At 34.1% G+C, this 23,962-nt stretch overlaps 1 protein-coding gene across 1 annotated transcript; it reads right to left on the reverse strand.

Annotated features, from left to right (window-relative positions):
- Positions 1-10,402: 10,402 nt before the first annotated feature.
- On the reverse strand, positions 10,403-22,079 carry LOC117161601 (uncharacterized). The gene is made up of 7 exons (XM_033343259.2): positions 22,020-22,079; positions 21,794-21,895; positions 19,218-19,307; positions 18,421-18,483; positions 18,243-18,284; positions 18,093-18,167; positions 10,403-10,477 (listed from the first exon to the last, which is right to left on the reverse strand). The coding sequence occupies exons 1-7, from the start codon at positions 22,077-22,079 to the stop codon at positions 10,403-10,405; spliced, it is 507 nt and encodes a 168-aa protein (XP_033199150.1).
- Between the last annotated feature and the right edge of the window lie 1,883 nt (positions 22,080-23,962).

Genomic DNA, 23,962 nt, shown 5'->3' on the forward strand with positions numbered 1-23,962 from the left:
TTTGCTTCCGATGGATCCAAATAGTATAAAATATATATACATAAATAAAATAAAATTAACGAAACGCTCGGTAGGGCTGACAATTAAAGGTTAATTAAGCCGTGGTTTTATAGATTTCATTGTGGATCTCCGTTATGTTATTTAACGAGATGTGTCCATTCCCCAGGGAAATATCGAGATAATTTATAATAACCGTGATTTGAATTTATGACGGCGAAGATTTTACACCGAGGAGGATATTCCTTTTTATTATGTTCGGTAAGAATAGCTAGGTATTAATTAAATGTATTAATTATACGTATATTGGTAATTACGAAGGTAGACTAATTGTGAGTTATAGTTCTCGTTTTCGGTTAGATTAAAAACGAAATTAATTCGATGTCATAGAAAATGCATTTAAAAATGTTTTCGCATTGTTATAATTTAATTATAATATAATTTAATGCCATACGCTATACGTAAGATTAATATAAGTATTGTAATCAAATAATTTTTTTGAATTATTTGATATAACGCGTCCGATTAGACATAAACGATGATGAAGGGTAACCGGAAATATCGTATTTGACGAAGATTATTAAATAACATTAATTATTGATTGTATTGCGTTCGTGAGGGACGGAGAACACAGGAAAATTAAAAGTATAGTGAAAGTTTGTACTGTCATTGGTAGAAACAGTCGGGGATGGTTGTTGTGGATGATTTATGGGGATACCGTATGATCGATCTAATGTCAGTTTTATCGACAACGTAGCGAAGGAAATAATAAGAGGTAGAAAAGAAGAAAAGTTTTGATTCCTTTCCCACGGATTAGTGCAATACATTAAAAGACTCAGTGATATGATTCAAAGATTCGATGGAAACCCAACAGGATATTTGTTATATATGTTTTTCAATAACGTGGAAACGATTGTTGTGCTATCTTCACCAGGATACAAAAGATACAACTACAAAATGGTTTCAACCATATAAAATATAAAAGAATGTCGAGACGCGGCACAACACGAAACGACTCAACGACTACTGCTGAACAACTATCCTAACATTCGCACATCTTATCTTTTCCTATTTTACCATCTCTTTCACCTATTTCGGGCAAACTACGAAAACATTTCCTGCACATATCGCGTATAGTCACTCAAAATCTTGAGCGACGACATATTTTCTTTTCACCCACCTATCATCGACACTCTACATTATTTCGGACATCTATTGCACTCAAAAGCGCATTCACTCACAACCAAATAATCTTTCCAAATTCTATAACATTGTATCATTCACATAGTATTGTATACTATTACGGTTGTTGTGATAATCTCGTATTTATATTATAACTTTTAATGCCGTATAAACCCACAATACGATGAAACGGAGCACGAAGCTTACATGCATAGCTCACCGTTGCATGCGCCAAGAACTCGTCACTCTCGTTTCAAGTTGATGCCCTAAGATTATATCGTGTATCGATTGAAGTAAGAGAAACATTTTATCAGACAAGAAGTCTTTGCATAACGTTACTTATGAAGTAGATAAAAACGCGGCGGCAAACCGATCCGTTGGAAAAAGCCGCTCTTCGACGACGGCAAACATACTCGATGGTAAAAGGTGAGGAGTTTCGCGACTTCCTTCACACCGATGGAACCAGAAAGAATATGGTATAGAAAGACAAAGGGCAGATCTTTAACCAAAGGAAAGAAAGATTCGCATCGTGGCTGGCGAAAATTTATGGCGGTTAATATAATAATCCCAGGCGAGTTTCGTACGGGGATCTCAACTTACGAAGAGACTCGTGAATATAGAAAATTTCTTCCTGCCCGACTTATCCCCGGCCGAGCGGAATAATCTTCTTAGCTGATATCGTTTCGCATTTTTGCCGGGGAAGGTGAAAGGTGACAGCAAACGAACTTGAACAAAAATGGAACAATACCAGCAGGAAGAGGGCTAGGAAAGAGAAGAAGAAACCACTGTCCTCCGAGAAACAAGCGATGAAAAAACGACGGGCAAGAGGGAAAAGAGAAGAAAGAACGAGGTAACAAATGCAAGAAAAAATAGAGCAGAACGAGAACCAGGAAGAAAGGGAGGAAACTTGGCCGTTGGGAGCAGAACGCTCTCGTATTGTGTGTATGCACAGATGCATATTATCGCTGGCCCCGATAGCCCGTGTGTTCGATCGGAACGAAAATATGTATGCACGTGTATATATTTCCCAGGCGAAGCGCGTCGAGGAGCCCCGGTTGTTCCTGGCCCTATAAAGCCCCGATACGCGTGCACTAGGTGACCAACGATGCGCTTGGATCGATTTTTCCATATTTCCGCGTGTATCGATAACACGCTGGCTCTCGGTCTGGCTAACACCCGCAACCTCCGGATCCTCCGAAGCGTTCCAGCTGTCTCTCATATTCCGCCTTTAAGTGGATTATCATCGTTGGGGATTTCGAGCGTCGGTCTTTGACGTAACGAGAACGACGACGATGGTGTCGCGAGTCGAAGGCAAAGCGCGCATGTCGATGTTCAAGGCAGCCAATGGACTGGTTGAAATATTAAACGGGAGCAAAGACCCTGTTCTCGTGCACCACGTAGCCGTGGTTCAATTTCTGCGCTGGAGGCGGTCGAACGCGACGACGACCAGGGCGAGAGCGGAAGAAGACAGAGGACGGGTGAGAGGGCTGAATGAAAATAGACGACGACACCGGGAGAACTAGGGGGTGGCAGAGGAGAACCCAGTGGCAGGAGGGGTAGGGGACGAGGGTTAGGATTTCGATGGCATTGCCAGCGACATCTACATTTCGCGACTAGCTGCAGGGATGCAAAAAGAGGTACCCCTCCCCACCCCACGGCAGTGGCGCGTGCGCAACCCGTGAAATCTCGGCCTGTATTCGCCATATAACACGAAGAAACTTACCTCGATTTTGTACATCGCGGATGCTGCCCCGTGGCTTTCTTGCATTTTCCACTGCGCCCCTGATAAAGACTAGCATAACAGAGAACTAACAAAATGATTAGGCAAGGGAATGCGGGTCTGATTAGTTATTTCCCATAGACACAACGCAATCGTAAAGCACAGCACGCGTATTGGCTGAAAGTGTCACACGTATAAATAGGACCATATAGGAATCCGTGGCGATGATAAAGCGACAGAGAGCGGGATAATAGAGAGCCGAAGAGATGATTAAGCAAAGTAATGCGGGTCTGATCAGTTAATTCTGGTAGCTCCGATAAAATCGTAAAGATACAATCGGGGACAGAAGTAAGAGTGCAGATAGCGAAAGTAGGTATCGGTGAAATTTAATCGAACTAGTAGTAGCGTTATTTATAAGTACAATATCTCTTTGTAATAAATAATTGAAGTTAATATATGTGCCGATGATTACGAAAGCAGTGTAAGTCATATTTAAAGCTTTGCGTTCGTCGCGTGAACCGAATTCTGTTTAGCGACGCAACGATCAACTCGAATCAACCGTTCAATTCAATACTGCCTTGTAAAGGTGGTTTCAGACTATTGCGTCGTAAATAGAAGTAACGCAAAGTAAATGATAAAATCTTTTTTACATTTAAATACGGCATTAAGCAAGCTGTATTTGACAAAGCTTCATTAATATACCTATTTTCACTATTTACCCACTTACTTTTGTCCCCGATTCTAGGCACGCCTATTGGCCGAAAGTATCATGGATACAAATAAAGGTACGCTTAACCCGCTTATTTATAAAATCAATTAACTCTACGAAATAAAATTTAATAAACTAGATTCTATCAAACTAAACTAAACTAAACTAAATTAAAATTACTAAAATTTCAAAAGTGGCGTTGACCATTTTGACCTGTGAACGCCTCACATAGCAACACGTGACGATGAGCAATATAAAGCAGTACTTTTTCTTTGCCCCTGTCCTATTCCGCCAATCGTCTCTTCAGCTCTGCACAACACTTAGGATAAAGAAACCTGTATTTATATACATGATTAAGAAGATTTGGCAAAGTGTTAGGAACGAGAGACAGTAGATATTAGAAAGGAAGAATTAATAGTATTATGTAGTAGCGATGTTTCGAAGGTAACTGCCTTGAAGGGTAGGATAGATGAAGAGATGACGAAGCAGCGGGAACGAGGCTGAAGTATACGGTGGACGTTTTAAGGGGCTTGTTTTGGGGATGATTATGCGATATTGAGGAAGTTTAGTGAAGTAGAAGGGGATGTTGTTTAACTGGTATAATAGGGTCGAGTTGCAGTGTTGGTTTTATTAATGTAGGAAAGCGTGTTGTTAAAAGTAACCAGGGGATTATTATTGCCTTGGGGTTGAAGGGAATACGAGTAAGTAATAATAATATCAATCTGACCGGTAATTTAGTACATGAAAATTACGATACTGGTTTATTATCCATAAATTGAGAGATTTTAAAATGAACGGTGACAATAAAAGTACAAGTAAATTTATGCTGATCGGTAAAAATATATTGCCGATCGATCTGACAGAAGGATAATACATTTGCAAAATAAATTATTTTCCAGGAGACAAAGGAAATCATTTTTGTTTAATTGAATTTATAATTAATTGATGAAAAGATTATTCGATGATATTGGGAATAAAGTAAATGTTAGTATAGTTTAGTTATGAAAAATAAAATCAATATTTTGAAAAATGTTATGCGTCGATATACGATTGTACGGACGAGTCTCAACATTATGCATGCACATTTGTTAATGCATCTTGAAGTTAGAATGACATTTTAATTTTCGAATATACCATTGTTTTAAAAATTAATCACATTAGTATCTTTGCATTTGGAAATATTTAAGAGAACGCTTTAACAATGCATGCGATGCAATTAGAAATTAACTGGGAGTGCCCGAGCGTCTAGGATATTCAATAATACGATATATCAACACACGTGATTGGCAATTGCGGTTGCTTCAAACACCTGTGTAAGATAGACCGACCACGATATACGTGGATTAATACGTTGCGAGGATAGATACGTGGAAAATTACTTGGAACATTCTCGAGCACCAAGAAACCGCTAAATGTACTCGATGTCATTAAGAACAGAATTTCGAATATCGCTAAATCGGAATAGGATATTTCCTGAATATCTAGACATCGCTCGATTATTTCAAGAAAAGGCAAGCAAATGTTGATCTTTCAAATATATGATTTCCTTAAAAACCTTGCGAGCCGTCTTTTGAAATGTCATAAAAGTAGATTGAAAATATAGAACGAATTCTTAGTATATAAAGCTCTATTTCTGAGGAAATCACGAATTTTTAAATCTAACTTTTATGGTATTCGGTTTCGGGTTTGACAGAGAGGGCTTAAAGGAATTTTAAATCCAATATTCTTTTATTTTCATCTTACCTCCCGCTTTAAAACACGTTTCTATTTTTCTCATATTTTACCACTTGATATCCCCGATTTATTATGTTTTATGTTTTTTTTATACCTTCTAATCCAAATAAAGATCGAGAGGAGACGTGTTACTAGATTTCGTTAAATACTGTCGATTACCATACACTTGTAGAAAGTTTGGAAATGCAAAATTGCACAGACTGTAGGTACATGATATGAAAAAAATGTATAAAATATCAAAAATATAGTGTTTTCTACGATACTTGGTAGGTGAAACGATTTTCTATTTAAGTTCTATCTTCTTAATTATATTTTCAAAAACATGAATTTGCACGAAGATCCGCGATCTATGTGCTACGTGCAATTCTAAAGACATCAAACACTTTATCGATTGTGTAAAAGAAGGGATATATCTGAATTAATCATCTCCGAATTTCCTTAGATAGCGTTTCTTTCGTTTGAAATGATCGAACATGACTTTGTCAAGCCGCCCGATTCGAGAACGATACGCAAGGCTTAAGGGGTTAAAGCTTCGGTCAATCACCGATGTTTTTTTTCCGGTCACGTATCGCGACACTTTTTCAAGCGGATTTTATGAAATACTTTCGTTCGGTCCTGTAAACAAAGCATAATGTGCCAGATAAAAGCAAACAAGTATTGCATATTATTCGGAGACATGGTAATTTTGTTAGGAATGATAAATAATAATACGCGATAATACATTTAAACAATAATTTCATCTAAACTGAGTGGATACTATCTCGTCTTATTTCTTTCTTCCAACATTTTTTTTTCCTTGCCATTTGTGTCGCTGTCAACAAGAATACGTGTTGGGAAGAGTAAATTGAGCTAGCCATTTTGATGGAATGACACGCCTTTGTGCAGCTATGCAAAAGTCAAAGGAAGCAATTGATATTGTAGCAAAAGAGAGGAATATTTGTTGAACACCGCAGATTGTAGAAGCGTGCAGAAAAGAATAAAGCGAATTGAGTGTCGAAGTTTAGGTAATTCTCCGGGAACTTTTTGACAAATAGTTGTTATTGAAAAATAGATTGGTTAGGACAGGGGTCCTTAAACTATGGATCGCGATCCCGTGAAGGGGTCGCGTAACAGAATTATGGGGCTGTCAAAATTTTTGCGATTGCCACGCACCAGTCAAATAAAAAATGCCGATCATCTGTCATTAAAGGATCCTTTCATCAAGTTATTAATCGTCATAGAGATGAAACACCAGCTTTTTAAAAAAGTTGCTTCAATGGATTTTTCAACGGAATTTCCAACAATTCCTAAAATGATCTTAAAAGTACTTATGATACTTTGTACTGCATGCCTATCGTAAAAACGTCTTCACAATTGACGATTGTAAAATCAAAATATCAATCAACTCTGAAAAACGTTGAAGATGTTCTATTGTATCAAATATTCACCCAAGATTTAATTCTTTATGCAAGAACAAATAAGCACGTTTGCCTCGTTGGTATGTAAATTTAGTTTTATCCTAATAAGTGGCGATAAGTGATACAATTATAAATATAATAAAGAATTGTTTAAAATTAAACTTCTTTGATTTATCATGAATTAATGTTTTATTTGTATATTTATTTTATGTATCTTTTTACGTATATAACCAAGTTCGCGTAAAATTTTCTGAACAAAATAGGATCGCGTATTAAAAAGGTTTAAGAAGGTTTGGCTTAAGACAATCGGCAATTTGAAATTTTGCGGATGATCTTCATGGGTGGTATTTAATATTTGGTGGAAATGGACGACTTGTTGTAGAAAAGAAAATGATTCAGTGAATTAGCGAATAATGGTGTTCGATGAAACAATATCAATACTATTAATTATTGGCACTAATATTGTTGCTGAAGGAATTAGTACGTTATTAAAAAATTGTAATAAAATCACGTAAAAATCTGTAACATGTATGGTGCAAAATATAAATTGAGAAATTAAATAAAATATTACATTTTGCAAGTCTTTATCATTAAAATTACTAAAAATCACAATTATTAATATTTATTTTCTTTTTCCAAAAAGTAATAACACGTTGTCTATTTTACTACCGAAATCGAGACTGATTTCCTTTCTTAACGTTCCATTTTATTTAATTATATAGCAATGTAACATAAAAATTACATTAGTCAACCATTAATAATTCTTTATGCTGCTCAATATTTCACCCATAAATGTATAAACATTACTTTTAAAAAATTCCATCTACAAGTGAAATGTATGAAGTTTCCTAAACAATTTTCTTTCGTATTGCAGCACTGAACACTAACTACCTATCTTCTCTGTGTCGCTGGTTATTAATGTTTACGCCAGGATGGTCGAAATTGTCGGCAGAGTAGGAAGAAGAGGAAGGGAGTAAGAGGGATGCGTATTATTTGAATTCAGTTCGACCAGATTATTCGGTTTGATTAATCAACAACGCACAACGATGGTGTGTCTCAAAAGATAGCCGGGCCGAGGAGTTATGCACACAGGGACAGCGATGAGTTATTGCTGTCGCGTTACTGTGGCCTGTTGTCCTATTGTTTCTATTATTACATACGTCAAACGCGCGAATGAATTATGCACGCTGCTGAACGTAGAAGTTGATTCGCGCGGCTAACGATGTTCCGTGTTTGTACATTACTGATCAAAGTTTCGATTGTTCGCATTTCGTGTTCTCCGTTGAGGAACGAAGGAGTTTTAAGGACTTGACGAAAATTGGTAGGATGGAGAAGAAGCTGTAGAATATGGCGAGATTCGAAACGAAGGAAACCTTTAAGTATGATTTATACTTGTACATTGATGACAAGAGATTCGATTGTGCGCACTTACTGTTGAAAAACGGGGGAATGTTAAGGAATTAACGAAGAGTAAAAATACGGTCGAAAGAAATTGTCGGAAATAGTGAAATTCGAAAAAAAGGAAATCTTTAAATCAATTATTTGTACTTGTATGTTAACAATTAATTTTATTCGCGTCTCGCATAGTTTGCGAACGAAAATTTCGTTTCAATGAATATTTTTCATTATCAAACTTAACAATGTTTATTCCAAGAGAAATATCTGTAAAGCTACCGTTTTTCAAAGTATTGAGATTTTTAGAATAGTTGGATGCATTTTGAATTTTTCCGATATTAATATTAAGATAATTGATATACATATACGTATATTTAAACATTTCTTTCATGGTTTCTTTTGAATCTCATCTTCCACAATTATTTTTCAATTTTCTACTACTGTCCATTGATTCTCTCTTTCACTAATTGGAACTTCTTCTTTTCATCTTTTGAAAATAAAATATCTTAAAAATGTTTTTCAACTATTTTATATATCGCAATCTCTATACACGAAAGATATAAGTCAAGTACATGTAATTTAGATTTGAATATAAACTTAATTTATAGCCTGCAAGTACAAATATAGTTGGTGCTAGTGAAAAATGTGAAAAAGAAAAGAAGGAAAAAAGAAAGAAAGAAATTAAAATCAAAAGAATCAAATTAAATGGAGCACGAGAATTACTCGATTGTTTCCTAACGTGTAGATTGTGGGCTCTATAAAAGAGAGAAAGAATGAGAAAATTGTTCGATTCACTTATCAAATCGATCAGATTCTGTAAATTCTGCTGAAGAAATGATATCGATTGTTCAAAATCGGCACAATGTTTGTTGAATCTACAGTTGTTTTCACCAAAGAAAACGAGAATGATTAGTGTACGTGTGTGTATTGATTCGTGGTTAAATTTAGAATGAAATTAAGGCACGGTTAAATTGGGGACATTTCGACTGTAGAAATTAGAAACTATCAGGTATTGTTACGTAAATGAGAGAACAATTTTTTACAATTGAATATTTTAATGAAATATAAACAATGTTAATTACTTGAATTTTTAATAGTTGATTTTTATAGTTGATTATTCAAAAGTCCACAGTCAATTATCAAATAAAGTCCTTATTTTCAATATGTACATAAAATATTTATTTTGTACACTTAGCCTGTATATTTACATACGTAGAAAATGCTAGGAATAATAAAACTAGAGAAAAAACTTCTTTTAACTTGCATATTCATGACCAATTTTACGCAGTCTTTCATAAATCGAAAATAGAAAGCTTTTCGCACTTCTTCCTTGAATACATGCCAAGAGTCAACAGGGAAAAGGGGGAATGCGAATTTTGCCGAATTTTGAGTTTAACATTTTTTCGTATGCTGTTGTATGTACTCTTTAACACTGGGTGTGTCGCATTAATTTGCATTAAAATTTTCTGAATTTTACAGTAGTTATAAGAAATTAGGGGGTACTGCGTATTTTTCATTTTTCACAGTTTAACGTGTCATATATTGTTTAAAATTATAAGCGAAAGTTGAAGATGATGCAGAGGATTATAATGTTTTATTTCTATATAATGTCTATGAATATATGTATATTATACATATATACATTTATATGTATATAACATCCATGAAAATATGAAGTTGTGACTATTATATATTGAAAAATGAATTTTCCTTTTCTAAGGAATACTAGAACTTGACATTTCCCCTTTTGCCTATGGACTCTTCACATGTACATATATGTATGTATAGTTCTATATACATTTTATTATAAAATCCACGTTTTATATTTGCAATTTTTAAATCGTAAAAAGTCAAATTTCGATACAATTTGGAATTTTTATTATTCACAATTACAAGTAACGGCAGTGTCAACGTGGCACTGCTAGAAAATTATGATACTTCTAAATACTACTAAAACTAATCGAAAATTATTCTTATCGGAATATTATACTTCGATAGATGCATAATTTATAGATGTTTCACGATAATTTTCAATGTTTCGGATTCGTGTTAAATGCACATAAAAGAATGTTATACTGTTTATAAAACAAGCACGAAGCTTTAATATGCCCCTTGTGGCGATCAGACGTGGCGAAAGTTTTCACCGTTGGTACATGCACGAGCATCGCAAACTCATAACGCGTCTGCGCGTAATAAGTCGATGCAATTTGTACGTTCTTTATTGGACGCATTTGTATTTGCTTAATTACATTGTTACGCCGCCGGCTATTACTTCGACGCGGCCGAGTTAATGGGACGATAATACACTTTTCGTAACCTGCTCCGCCGCCATTCAGTCTGCGCCTGAAACATGCATACGCGAATTTCTCTGAACAGAAGTATCTCTTTTGAAACGATAGCAGCTGGATTAATGAATTTTTAGGTAGCTAGAGATAATTTTAATTTTCTCCTTTCTACGAAGCAAGTTAACGAGTCTTCTACAATCTTTTTGGCATGGTATCGCTTTTATTTAATCCTTTCGAGTTGAATTATTTAGCGATTTTAGTTTCAGTACTTTCGATTACGAAATTCGCATGGGTAATTTTAGTTATCGCTTTTCTTCGCTAGAGTTTATTAATTTTGGCAGAAGTTTCGTATAATGTAACATATCATATTCTTTTTTATTCTTCTGAAGAAATTACCAACCGGAATAGAAATTTTTCAAAGTACTATTATTGTTTCCTTTCAGACAATTGTTATCCAGGAATTAACTTTTGAAATTCGAAAGATTAAGTAAGGACAGGTAAGCGAGGGTTAAATTCACGCTTTCGTTACGTTTAACAGCGATCGAGTTTTTACAAATAGAATGAAATTTTCCTCTCAAGAAGTTGTATCATTCAATAGAATTTTATAACATTATTTTATTAATGCAATGGTTTTTTTGGTAATTTGATTTTATCTAACAGTGGAGGAGCTTCTCTGCGAAGACTTACAGGGTAGAAATTGAAGTTTCGAGATTTTATTTCTTTTGCTGAAAGTAAATTTAGAATGTGAAGAATAAACAAGAAAAGACTAATGCTGCTTGTCAATATTCCGTGCAACTCAATTATATTCCTTCGAAACATTTTTCCAACTTCCCCCAACTCCTTTAACGTCTACGCTCTACATTGACTACCTTGTTAGCTTTTAGTTTACATCTTGTTATTTCAATTTATTTATAGATTTAACTAATGCAAAGATATTAAGGACAATCCTAAATTCAATAAACTCTTTAACGTTTTCTCTGTTTTTCAAGTTTTACGTTTCTCATTACTCACTTTGTTAATTCGAATTATATCTCATTCCAGTTTCGTAACAAATTCAATTAATGCAAAATTACAAATTGCTGCCTATATTTTAGTTTCTATATTTTACACCGATCGTTTTATTTATATTTCATTTGCATCTTACTAATCCAGCTTTTCTATAAATTTAATTAACAAGATAAAGCATATTCTTTCACGTAACTAGAAAAGCGAAACCTAAATGAAGATTCATTACACTCTTTAAATACTATAACAGGAAGTTTATTGCGGATATTCATTCTATACGCTTTTCCATATTTAAATTTAGATTCCCTATAAATGCATAATAGAGCCTGCAGAAAAATTTCAATTGATAAAAGTTATTAAAACGCAAAAAAAATATTTTTAAGGTATATCACTTATACAATACAGAAATTGAATATCCTCCTCGACATATTTTCTGTTTCTCTTTTTAAAAATAAAATAAAGCCACAATTCACAATTCACAACAATTGTTGACTTTCGCTTGTGTTAAATCGGAAACAGAAAAACAGGAAAAAGAAATTGGCAGATAGAATAAGATATGTACTATCTATAGATACTATATATCTCATGTGCAACAAAAAATCCAACTTTAATACAACTCTAATACGTTCTCTTTAAATCTTCAATCACAGTCATAAATAGAAACTCCAGCGAATGTTCATGTCTTTAAAATACATTTTTCCCTGTACAATTTCTGTCTTATGAAACGCAACTGTAAACGTTAAATCCCGTCTCGTCGTCGTCGCGATCGTCGTTCTCGTTGTTGTCTGGCGTGGACAGAAAAGTTTTCAGACACTTTTAACGCCCGTCGGCGTGATATACTTTAAGTTCGCGCGATGTATATCTGAAACCGCGCGAATTTCCGCGAGTTCGTCCTAATTAACAAGATGAAAATCGCATTTCGTCCCTTTTGGTCGCAGCTGGGCTACGGGCAGCTTTTAATCGTTTTAATCTAATTTTGAAAAGCACAGGCTCGTTCGTACGGCTAGCGTATTATCGCGCCGTGAGATCTTGCTTTTTCCAACCTTCTACAACCCCTGCACGGTGGCCGAAGTTCGTTTCTTGCGACGAATTCCGTTGAACGCGCGACCTGCCGAGCTTGAATAGCGAAGTTAAGTTGTCACGCGACCGCTGAATGAACATCATACGTCTTATCTGCGTGATATATTCTGTCTATTAGCGTGGCCATCGTATTGTTAAAAATGTGATGAAAGGATAGCTGACGTAATTGCAAGGAGAATCCCATTGTACGACGCTCGAGAAGTTAAATGAAAAAGGAGATTCGCGAGGAACATCCTAAGAGCTCTTTTGATAGTTGTATTAATTCCTTGAATTAGCTGGTATCTTATAGTAGTTGTATAAATAGCGGCTGATAAAGGAAACTTTATAGAATAATAAGGGTAAAGAAGACAAAATAATTTTACAAACTCTTTCGAACGACTTAGATAGTTGTACCTTGTAGCAGTAGTAGTAGTAGTAGTAGTAGTAGTAGTAGTAGTAGTAGTAGTAGTAGTAGTAGTAGTAGTAGTAGTAGTAGTAGTAGTAGTAGTAGTAGTAGTAGTAGTAGTAGTAGTAGTAGTAGTAGTAGTAGTAGTAGTAGTAGTAGTAGTAGTAGTAGTAGTAGTAGTAGTAGTAGTAGTAGTAGTAGTAGTAGTAGTAGTAGTAGTAGTAGTAGTAGTAGTAGTAGTAGTAGTAGTAGTAGTAGTAGTAGTAGTAGTAGTAGTAGTAGTAGTAGTAGTAGTAGTAGTAGTAGTAGTAGTAGTAGTAGTAGTAGTAGTAGTAGTAGTAGTAGTAGTAGTAGTAGTAGTAGTAGTAGTAGTAGTAGTAGTAGTAGTAGTAGTAGTAGTAGTAGTAGTAGTAGTAGTAGTAGTAGTAGTAGTAGTAGTAGTAGTAGTAGTAGTAGTAGTAGTAGTAGTAGTAGTAGTAGTAGTAGTAGTAGTAGTAGTAGTAGTAGTAGTAGTAGTAGTAGTAGTAGTAGTAGTAGTAGTAGTAGTAGTAGTAGTAGTAGTAGTAGTAGTAGTAGTAGTAGTAGTAGTAGTAGTAGTAGTAGTAGTAGTAGTAGTAGTAGTAGTAGTAGTAGTAGTAGTAGTAGTAGTAGTAGTAGTAGTAGTAGTAGTAGTAGTAGTAGTAGTAGTAGTAGTAGTAGTAGTAGTAGTAGTAGTAGTAGTAGTAGTAGTAGTAGTAGTAGTAGTAGTAGTAGTAGTAGTAGTAGTAGTAGTAGTAGTAGTAGTAGTAGTAGTAGTAGTAGTAGTAGTAGTAGTAGTAGTAGTAGTAGTAGTAGTAGTAGTAGTAGTAGTAGTAGTAGTAGTAGTAGTAGTAGTAGTAGTAGTAGTAGTAGTAGTAGTAGTAGTAGTAGTAGTAGTAGTAGTAGTAGTAGTAGTAGTAGTAGTAGTAGTAGTAGTAGTAGTAGTAGTAGTAGTAGTAGTAGTAGTAGTAGTAGTAGTAGTAGTAGTAGTAGTAGTAGTAGTAGTAGTAGTAGTAGTAGTAGTAGTAGTAGTAGTAGTAGTAGTAGTAGTAGTAGTAGTAGTAGTAGTAGTAGTAGTAGTAGTAGTAGTAGTAGTAGTAGTAGTAGTAGTAGTAGTAGTAGTAGTAGTAGTAGTAGTAGTAGTAGTAGTAGTAGTAGTAGTAGTAGTAGTAGTAGTAGTAGTAGTAGTAGTAGTAGTAGTAGTAGTAGTAGTAGTAGTAGTAGTAGTAGTAGTAGTAGTAGTAGTAGTAGTAGTAGTAGTAGTAGTAGTAGTAGTAGTAGTAGTAGTAGTAGTAGTAGTAGTAGTAGTAGTAGTAGTAGTAGTAGTAGTAGTAGTAGTAGTAGTAGTAGTAGTAGTAGTAGTAGTAGTAGTAGTAGTAGTAGTAGTAGTAGTAGTAGTAGTAGTAGTAGTAGTAGTAGTAGTAGTAGTAGTAGTAGTAGTAGTAGTAGTAGTAGTAGTAGTAGTAGTAGTAGTAGTAGTAGTAGTAGTAGTAGTAGTAGTAGTAGTAGTAGTAGTAGTAGTAGTAGTAGTAGTAGTAGTAGTAGTAGTAGTAGTAGTAGTAGTAGTAGTAGTAGTAGTAGTAGTAGTAGTAGTAGTAGTAGTAGTAGTAGTAGTAGTAGTAGTAGTAGTAGTAGTAGTAGTAGTAGTAGTAGTAGTAGTAGTAGTAGTAGTAGTAGTAGTAGTAGTAGTAGTAGTAGTAGTAGTAGTAGTAGTAGTAGTAGTAGTAGTAGTAGTAGTAGTAGTAGTAGTAGTAGTAGTAGTAGTAGTAGTAGTAGTAGTAGTAGTAGTAGTAGTAGTAGTAGTAGTAGTAGTAGTAGTAGTAGTAGTAGTAGTAGTAGTAGTAGTAGTAGTAGTAGTAGTAGTAGTAGTAGTAGTAGTAGTAGTAGTAGTAGTAGTAGTAGTAGTAGTAGTAGTAGTAGTAGTAGTAGTAGTAGTAGTAGTAGTAGTAGTAGTAGTAGTAGTAGTAGTAGTAGTAGTAGTAGTAGTAGTAGTAGTAGTAGTAGTAGTAGTAGTAGTAGTAGTAGTAGTAGTAGTAGTAGTAGTAGTAGTAGTAGTAGTAGTAGTAGTAGTAGTAGTAGTAGTAGTAGTAGTAGTAGTAGTAGTAGTAGTAGTAGTAGTAGTAGTAGTAGTAGTAGTAGTAGTAGTAGTAGTAGTAGTAGTAGTAGTAGTAGTAGTAGTAGTAGTAGTAGTAGTAGTAGTAGTAGTAGTAGTAGTAGTAGTAGTAGTAGTAGTAGTAGTAGTAGTAGTAGTAGTAGTAGTAGTAGTAGTAGTAGTAGTAGTAGTAGTAGTAGTAGTAGTAGTAGTAGTAGTAGTAGTAGACTGTTTGTGATAATTGTATTATATATATATATATATATATATATATATATATATATATATATAACTATATATTATATTGACCTATTTGACGTACAAATTTTGTGGGGTTTTAGAATCATCGGTTATGTTATGACGATAGCAAATGAAAAATAACTTACTGTATAGATCTCGACGATAAAATATGACATAAAAAAGATGAAAAATTCTAGGAGGTTCGTTAAAACCTAGAAACGTTCTATGTATTTTAAGAATGACTTATCATAGTTCAGCTAGAAAATTCTTTTTTAAAACATAGCAAAGAATTTCTTTACAAAGCCGATTCGGAAACTTTCCTCTAAAGAATTTTGAAAAATTTCTATTTCCTCTAATCTGTTGGATCTATTTTTAATAATTGTATGTATAACAAGATATTGCTTTTGTCTATAGTCGGACTATTCATAATTTTTGTACATTCTGACGTGTGATCAGAAGCTTTTCTCCGTTCGTTCGATTTTGTGTTTCCTCGAGAAGTCTCGTAACACGTTCAATCGTTTAAGGGAAAGACAGATCGTAAAGGAAATTCGTGGGGCCACGAAAGTTCGAGATATAGGTTGAAAGGCGAGTTTGATTCTATTTTTGCGTCGGTCAATTGGTTTCGGGTATGTGGTTGTTAGCGCTTCTCTGGCTACACTTGAAAGTCACAGTGGTGCGATATTCTTTGTAAAGTTCGAAGTTTAGCGACCGTACGAGACGTTTGTAAAACACGTAAAATAGAATTTTATGAACCAACTGGGTTTAATAATTACTCGCCCGGTCGGAATAAGAGTGGGTACATTTTTTTGAAATTTTACTCGACTTTTCAACACGGTCCGTGCCCAGCGGTAAGTAAGCGTTTTGGCAGAGCTTTAAACTGGAAGAGTAGGAAAATTACGTTGGCAAATTTAATCGGAGGAAAATTCCACTTGTACTGAATTTTTTGACAGTTTCGTCTTTACTCGTATCCATTTTATTTGAACAATTTTTGCAAAGAATATCTCTATTTGTTCGATGGAAGTTTCAGTTTCGCTGACTATCATATATAACCAACTGATGACCCAGGGAACTTGTGAATCTTTTAGTAGCGAATTGTTCATAAAGCGAAGAAAAGAATAGAATTTGACGTTTCACTGCTGCTTTACTCAAATATGCCATCATTTTACTAAATTATTTTGCTGGTATATAACCTAAAGACACTATATTGCACGTGATATTTAATATCAATCGTTAGCATTAAATAAATTTGTCTTTCTGTTACATCTATACGCATAAGGATGTAAGTACTTTTTCCCAAGTATCCTGCCTGTTGCTTGCTTAATTAATATTATGCCTTAAACTCGTTTTATATCTACCTTTTGCATATACTTTTTATAGTTACCTTTTTATTTTTATATTCTTGTAATATTACAGTAAATTTATTTATCATAACATGGTAATACTTATACCATTATATGGAATCAATAATAGTACTTGTCTGATAGCAAAATATTCAAACGTCAAAAGAGAACATTGAATGTTAATTATAGGAATTAAATGCTAATTAAACGATATATGTTCTATTCAACCTGCAGCTATACGTTATTAAGTCGATAGGTGATTTCACACGTTCCAGTCGCGGCGTGAATGAATATCAAACTACTTTGAAGTAATGAAATGGTGAATCTTTCATTTAATTAACAATGTCTACGTACATGAAGAATAGATAGCAGGAATCCCATCCTATTTTTTGAATTGTTAATGACTCTTTTAGATAGATTCAAATTTCGTAAGAAAATTATATAAAAAATTTCACATCAAAAGTATCTAAGTAATCTAAACGATTAATTCATACTCTTTTATGAAGTTGCGAGATTTTCACGATTTTCTAATGGTTACATGCACTCTCTTCTTAAAATATTAATAAGCGTATAATAAGCGTAGAGCATCCCTCTATTACATATCCCGTTCGACTCATATATTTAATATTAATTAGAAAATTCCAATAGCAACTTTTTACCTCGTAAATTAAACAAGAAGAACAGAAGATAAAAAAGATAAGGAAAAAAATGGAATAAAGGTGTGTTAAGAGTAAAATGCGAAATTTAGATCAAATTTTAATTCTTTCAGATAATATCCGCGAATATTTATAAAATTTTTCAGATTATAAATTATTTTTGAATAAAACAGATTGTATCGTATCAATAGCAGAAGAAAGAAGTATTTTGAGATTAAGTGAGTAGCCGTTAAAATAAACTACACATATTTAATTATTTGATACGACAATGAAAGAAACAAAAGACCTCGAATTATAAAGTTATAATTTACAATCATTCGAAACTTAAGAAGCTTTTATCTCGAATATAATTTTAATTGTTTAGCTTTTATATACATAAACGAATATTCCTTAGAATTCAGTAAAACACAACTCATTAAAAATGTGATATTTCATATGATGCAACTAATACAAGGTATATTATATGTTTTCGCATTTACGTTTCTTTGTGACATACATTTTCCTTTGCACAAACTGGACAAAATGCGTACTAACGTATTAAATATTATTATTTCGTATCGCAGTGTCTACAAAAAGTATTGGCACACATTGTTATCTCCCATTTTTTTCCTCAGCTTTTACATTTCATTTTCACGGCATCAAATTTTTGTATTCATATGAAATTACTATTGAATTATACGAAATTTAATACACTTGAATCTAATTAATTAGTTCGTAAATGTTATGATAAATACAATAGTGTGCGAATATTTTTCGTAACTATTATATTTGACAAATCGTATTTTGTTTGTAAGCAAAACACGATTTGCCTTGTTTCATGTCTTGTTCTGCAACAGGCGGATTTTTAAACGTCTTACCTCAGGTTTCAACAGTTTGTTGATACAGTTTATTCTGCTGCTCAGAATCTCCAACTCCAGGCGTTCCTTGCAGAGCTGCCGAAATACAGAGGGCTTAAGTCGCATAACTCTAAAGAGGGGAGAAATTTATTCGAGTGTAGAACAACCTACCATTTTCTTCGTCTTCTCCTGGAACACATCGGTCTGCTGCAGCTGGAAATCAGAAAGCAATTTACCATTTACCGTAAACGTATTGTTGTCCGCGTGCCGACCAACACTTCGAAGCTATACGAAGGCAAAACAACGAAATGCACTTTCGGCATGATGCACCGACCCGAAACAAACTTACGTGCTTATGAATGCAATTGTAGATCGGTCTGATGTCCGCCATGCTTTTCTTCCGCGGAATTTTCTGTAAATTAAACACGATTATATGTATATAGATTGGGTCCCATTTTAATCAATTCACGCAACTATCTGCTGAATTATACGTTGTTCTAAAAAGCATCTCAAATAAAGCATACTCGATAAATTTACCATTATTAATTATACAAATAAAGCTCTTGTTTCGAGGGAAGCATCTTATGATCCTCGCAAATCTTATCTATTTGGACGTTCTTTCGAAATTTCGATATATCTTTTGTGTTTTTTAAATAGAACTATACATTTTTTTGTACACCACTCGATGCAGTTTGTAATTCTTTAGAAGAAGGTACAAGGTAATTGGGTGGAAATGTGTTTAGTTCAAAAGATATTTTAAATTTAATCTTGTAAAACTTATCGTATGAAAGACAAGAAAAGATAACGCAAAGCTTTTGCGTTTATGTTTTCCTTGTTTCTTTTTCTCAATTTGATGAAATTAACATTGAAACATCTTTTAAACTACGCATTTTCAGATAAAAGTACTTTGATACTTCTTTACAGAGGACTAAAAACTAAATCGAGACACGTATAAAAAATTCTATAGTTTCATTTAAGGAAACAGAAGTTATGCTGAGATCTCGAAAAATGCCACCCATATAGACAAATCTGGTGTTTATCACAAGACGGTCCCGTTTTATTTGAAACATTTTTTCGAAAAATGAAACGCCCTATATAGCGACACTTCGTTTCAAAATGAATTCAACATGTTGTTATTCGCCGTACCTTGTCCGCTTCTTTTTGTAATTCCAGGAAGACTTTTTGATTCGAGACGATCGCTTTTGCAGCCTGGGATCGATACATGAAAATGAATAACTTGGTGTCTTTAAATATGTAGAATATTATTAGATCTATCGGAAGACTGTCGTATTTTCGTAACATATATAAATCACGCAAAAGTTAAACATCAAATTAATTTCGTCAAGACGAAATCATTCGTCGTCTAAACATTCTATTTCCAGATTTTTATATTATAATTTGAAAATTTGTAAAAGATAAAGTTGTTCTACAATTTGTAAAGTTCTATTTTTGCAGCAACCATAGATGTGTAATCTCTCAGGTTACATGATATTTCATTTATCGAATGTCATTCTGTTATCGTCTCTCTGATCTATATAAAGATTATTGCTTGATATTTTAATTAAAATAATCAAGTCAGGATATCATCTTAGTTTCCTATTTTAGGAATTGACGATTACAATAATTGAGTTATTTATTGTTGTCGTGTAACATTACAATATATAACACGATAAGATTTAAGAAGACATTAAAGTTACAGAATAATATAAAGTAAAATTTTTAATCTTCGTTTAATAATATAGGGATACGTTTATAATAATGAGATCATTAACGAAATTATTGAACAGAAATTTATCTCTTAAAAGTTTAAGTTGGAATGCTGCTTAAAGAAATGAAGAATATTTCGAATCTCAATATGAAAGTGTGCTAAATAAAGTCGAACATGCTCGACGTGCTTACAACTTCGTGCTTGATCAAATTAACCTTTCTCGCCGTTCAACGCCGATAAAAACTTTCGATCTTTCCGCTAATCAGAACACCGCAGAGAAAGAATGAGAAAGAAAGGAAGAGAGAGAGAGAGAGAGAGAGAGAGAGAGAGAGAGAGAAAGAGGAAGAAAAGAGGAAACGATGCAAACGAACACTCGTAATTGCGAGACATCTTGTCGACGATATTACGATACTTTCTCGACTGTTATCGATCCGTCTGCCTTCCGTTCATCCAGACGAATTAACCGACCACGATTTAACAGAACAATTGTAATGCAACGAGGCGTTAAATCACGAGCTAACCTGCAAGATACGTTGTCATAAAATACAATCTTAATCCATTTACAGCTTTTGGCTCTTTTCATTTTTAACAATGTTAACTCGACAACACGGTTAACTTGTCAGATAGTTACAAAATAGTTTTGTAAATATATCTTCAGGTAGTTAGACTTAAAAGTTTAATAATATAATAAATATAAAAATGAGAAAAGTTAAGATTCATAAATAATATCGTATATTTTTATATGTTCATCTTAGATACATTTTTGCGGAACACTTGCTCTTATACATCACGTTACGTTATTAAGGCCACTAACGACTCAGGTTCGTGTATAACTTTCACGTGGAGAATGTATAAAATATGTAAATATATACATTTTATGTTTTACATTTGTTATGTTACGTTTGTAGAAAAAATTCAATAACTTGGAACGGTTGAAAAGTTAAAAGATTAATATCATACAAAATTTTAAGGTCTATAAATAAATAAATATACTTGTATAATTTTATAGTAGTTAACACTGACAGTTAAACTCATATGACGCGTAGTGTGGCGTCGTCGGTCGTTATAATATTAACACGTCGAGTGCCACGGAGGTCATCGGCGACTGACATTATACTTGTTAGTGACGTCATGTAGATTAATCTCGGAATTAATTAAAGAGCTTAAGCTAAAGAAACATATTCGTAAAATTTGTAATACTTTCAAATATTACCATAACAATATTGTGAGGTGCGACACAAAAAGCACTGGACTGCACTTATAGCTCGGGGATGAAGCGTGGCAGGGGAAAGATAAAGGAACGACTATCAAAGATGTTTTGTGTAGCGACAGTGTTGCCAAGATTAGCTCGATCGTTACACTCACAATCGATACAAATGGATGCGTCTTCAATTATGGTGTTTTCCGCTCGGTCGAAAAATGTTGGACAGAAAAAGCGAACAGCAGATAAATATTAAGTTTTTTTGCTAAGCTGGAAAAATTTTCAACAACATCTTTTCAATTATTGACCAAGCCTTACGATAAAGATTGTATGTCTCGAGTTCGTGCCTTTGAACGACTTCATCAAATTAACCCAGTTTTTGTCGTTAGAAAATGCGAAAGCGAAAGCAACGGAAGGGATTTTCAACGGAATTGTCTCGAACTGAATTGTCTTAAACGCTGGGACAATCATATGTGGTTGTGTCTCAACTCGAAAGGGAACTACTTCGAAGATGATCCTAGTTAATCTTCTGAATTTGTTTAATAAAAATAGTTACAGGCGCAGTCTTGTTTCTTTTGTGTCATACGTCGTATAGTACAATATAACAATGCGTTACATTATTATTAATATAACGATCTAATAATGTATTACCATACAACAATGTAACATTATCCTGCTGAAATAACTGACAGTATTCCAATGTTGTGGCTGGCAGTCAACGTATTAAATTTTTTGTCCGATTGTCTCGCGAAAAGAACCGTTGTCATAAAAATGAGCAAAAATCTGACTCACCACAAGTGAACAGACAATGACGATGAACATCATGAGCAAGGTAACGAACGTAACGATCCCGCATTGCGGACCCAAATTAAACATGAGCCTCAGCTTAGTATCCGCCAGCAGATACTGGTATAACTGAAACCAAAAAGAATCATTTTCATCTGAAACGGGGTTATCTCTCTCGTATTTTATGTCACTCCACTTTATTATTCGCCAATGCGACTTTCGACAAAAAAGATACGCATAAATGTCTACGGACCAGCCATTGAGGACCAGAATTATAGGATCTGTAGTATTTGTGGAATCTTGCGACTTCCATGGCGATTTCGAGTTTTGATACCGCGAAGCCGATAATTCTTCGCGATTGTCACGAGCATCACGTGAATTTGGACGGTCCACGCGAGTCGAAAAAACTGACAGTTTCGCCGAATCGTTTGACAGAAAATGGTCGATGCGTTTCCCTTGCCCCACCCTATTGCTCTTCCCCTCTTCCATATATAAGTACGTGTATTTACATGTATGTCTGTTCAATTTTGTACGAGGGGTATGTGTTCGAAAGTAATACACGAGCGGACATAAGGTGAATTATGTAAAAGTACGAAGAAAATATAGAATAGAATTTTGTCATACGATGTTTCGTTTTTTTGAGAAACTCGAGTATGAAAATGTATCGTGTATACTTGAACATGGTTAATTTCGTACACGGGAGTAAATAATTGACAAGAGGTGATTCTACGTGTGAAAATAAGTCAAAAATATAGAATGAAGTTTGTTCATAAGACGCTTTATTTCCAAAAAAATAAATTTCGAAATTTCTCGTAGGCCTGCCAATTCCTAAATAAACATGTTCAAACTCCATTTTTCTTGAAAATGAAGCATTGAACGGAAAAACTGAATTGCACATTTTCGCCTCATTTTCGCGCATATTGAATAACCTCCTATCGTTTGTTTATTGTTACTAATTGTCGGATCATATCCACTCGGTAATTTGCCAAGTTCAAGTATACTCGACGAATTTCCAAACTCGATTTCCTTTAGAACAGAGCATCATATGAGAAAACTCTATTCTACATTTCCTTCTTATCTTTTTATCGACAATCATCTCGTGTACATAACTTTCGGACGCACCCTATATGTATCTATACGTCTATGTGCAGTGATCGATCGCGAGCAACGATAGAAGTAAACATCGTCGATACAAATTGATACGGCATGTTCAAACAGCGTCGCTCACAATAATGATAATTCGGCCACGGGTACATGCCAACAACCGTATACCATCGTAACGACATTATTTTTTTCAGCGATCGGTGGCTCCCATCGGTAAAACGAACGGCTCAATAGATTCTATCTGTTCCCTCTGCCATTTTCCACCTGCTTTCAACTTTTAGCCTTCGATATTTGCACGAACAATGGAAACGTGGTAGATTCAGCCGCGTGCTCCTTTGCAATAATCGCGAGACGTTTATTTAATTTTTCGTTCGTACTGTTTGCGGTTCGATCGCGACCCTCGTAAAATGAAGAAGTTAGAAATGATGGTCTCGTTGGTTTTTATCGTTAGCCGGGTCCCAGGGAATTCGCTGGATTTAGTAATGAGTTTGATCGTGTTTGCTCTTTCTTGTTGTTCCTTCTAATGGATTTAAGAGGTTTCAGAATATTCCGCATGAAAATAGGCAATTCTTCGGACTAGTATCTCGTTTAGTGGAAGGCGTAAGAATACTGTTCCGGTTTTCTCCATATCGAATGACATTGAACGGTATTTTGAAGTTTTATTAAATTCGCTTCGAAATGTGTCGATCTGATCAATGACGTTTGTTAGATATTACTTTTTTAAATAAAATCTCAGTACCTTTCTCAACATAAAATGGAAGGCAAAACAAAATCTTTAGTAACCTTTTACATTATGGTTACAATATGTAATATAATAATACAATAATAATAATCCGACTAACGCCTTTTATACGAATATTTTGCATAACAAGTTTGCTCATACAGTGTGGAAAATTCTACAAATGAACTTTAGAAAATACAGGAAAAATTATAAAATAGTAAAGTGTTTGTATAACAAGTAGCTACAATTTGTCACTTGATGATTCACTAATATTACTATACATACATACATATATATATATATATATATATATATATATATATATATATATATATATATATATATATAATATACGTATAACATAATAATAA

This window comes from Bombus vancouverensis, chromosome 2 (genome assembly GCF_051014615.1).
Source record: "Bombus vancouverensis nearcticus chromosome 2, iyBomVanc1_principal, whole genome shotgun sequence".
Lineage (NCBI taxonomy): Eukaryota > Metazoa > Arthropoda > Insecta > Hymenoptera > Apidae > Bombus > Bombus vancouverensis.

Bases quoted from the DNA above. Each gene is read 5' to 3' on its own strand.
- LOC117161601 (XM_033343259.2), bottom strand. From the start codon at position 22,079: ATGGAAGTCGCAAGATTCCACAAATACTACAGATCCTATAATTCTGGT. The intron at 19,308-21,793 runs GTCATTGTCTGT...AAAGACACCAAG, and splicing joins CCTTGCTCATGATGTTCATC to TTATTCATTTTCATGTATCG. The intron at 18,484-19,217 runs GTACGGCGAATA...TTTAATTTACAG, and splicing joins TACAAAAAGAAGCGGACAAG to AAAATTCCGCGGAAGAAAAG.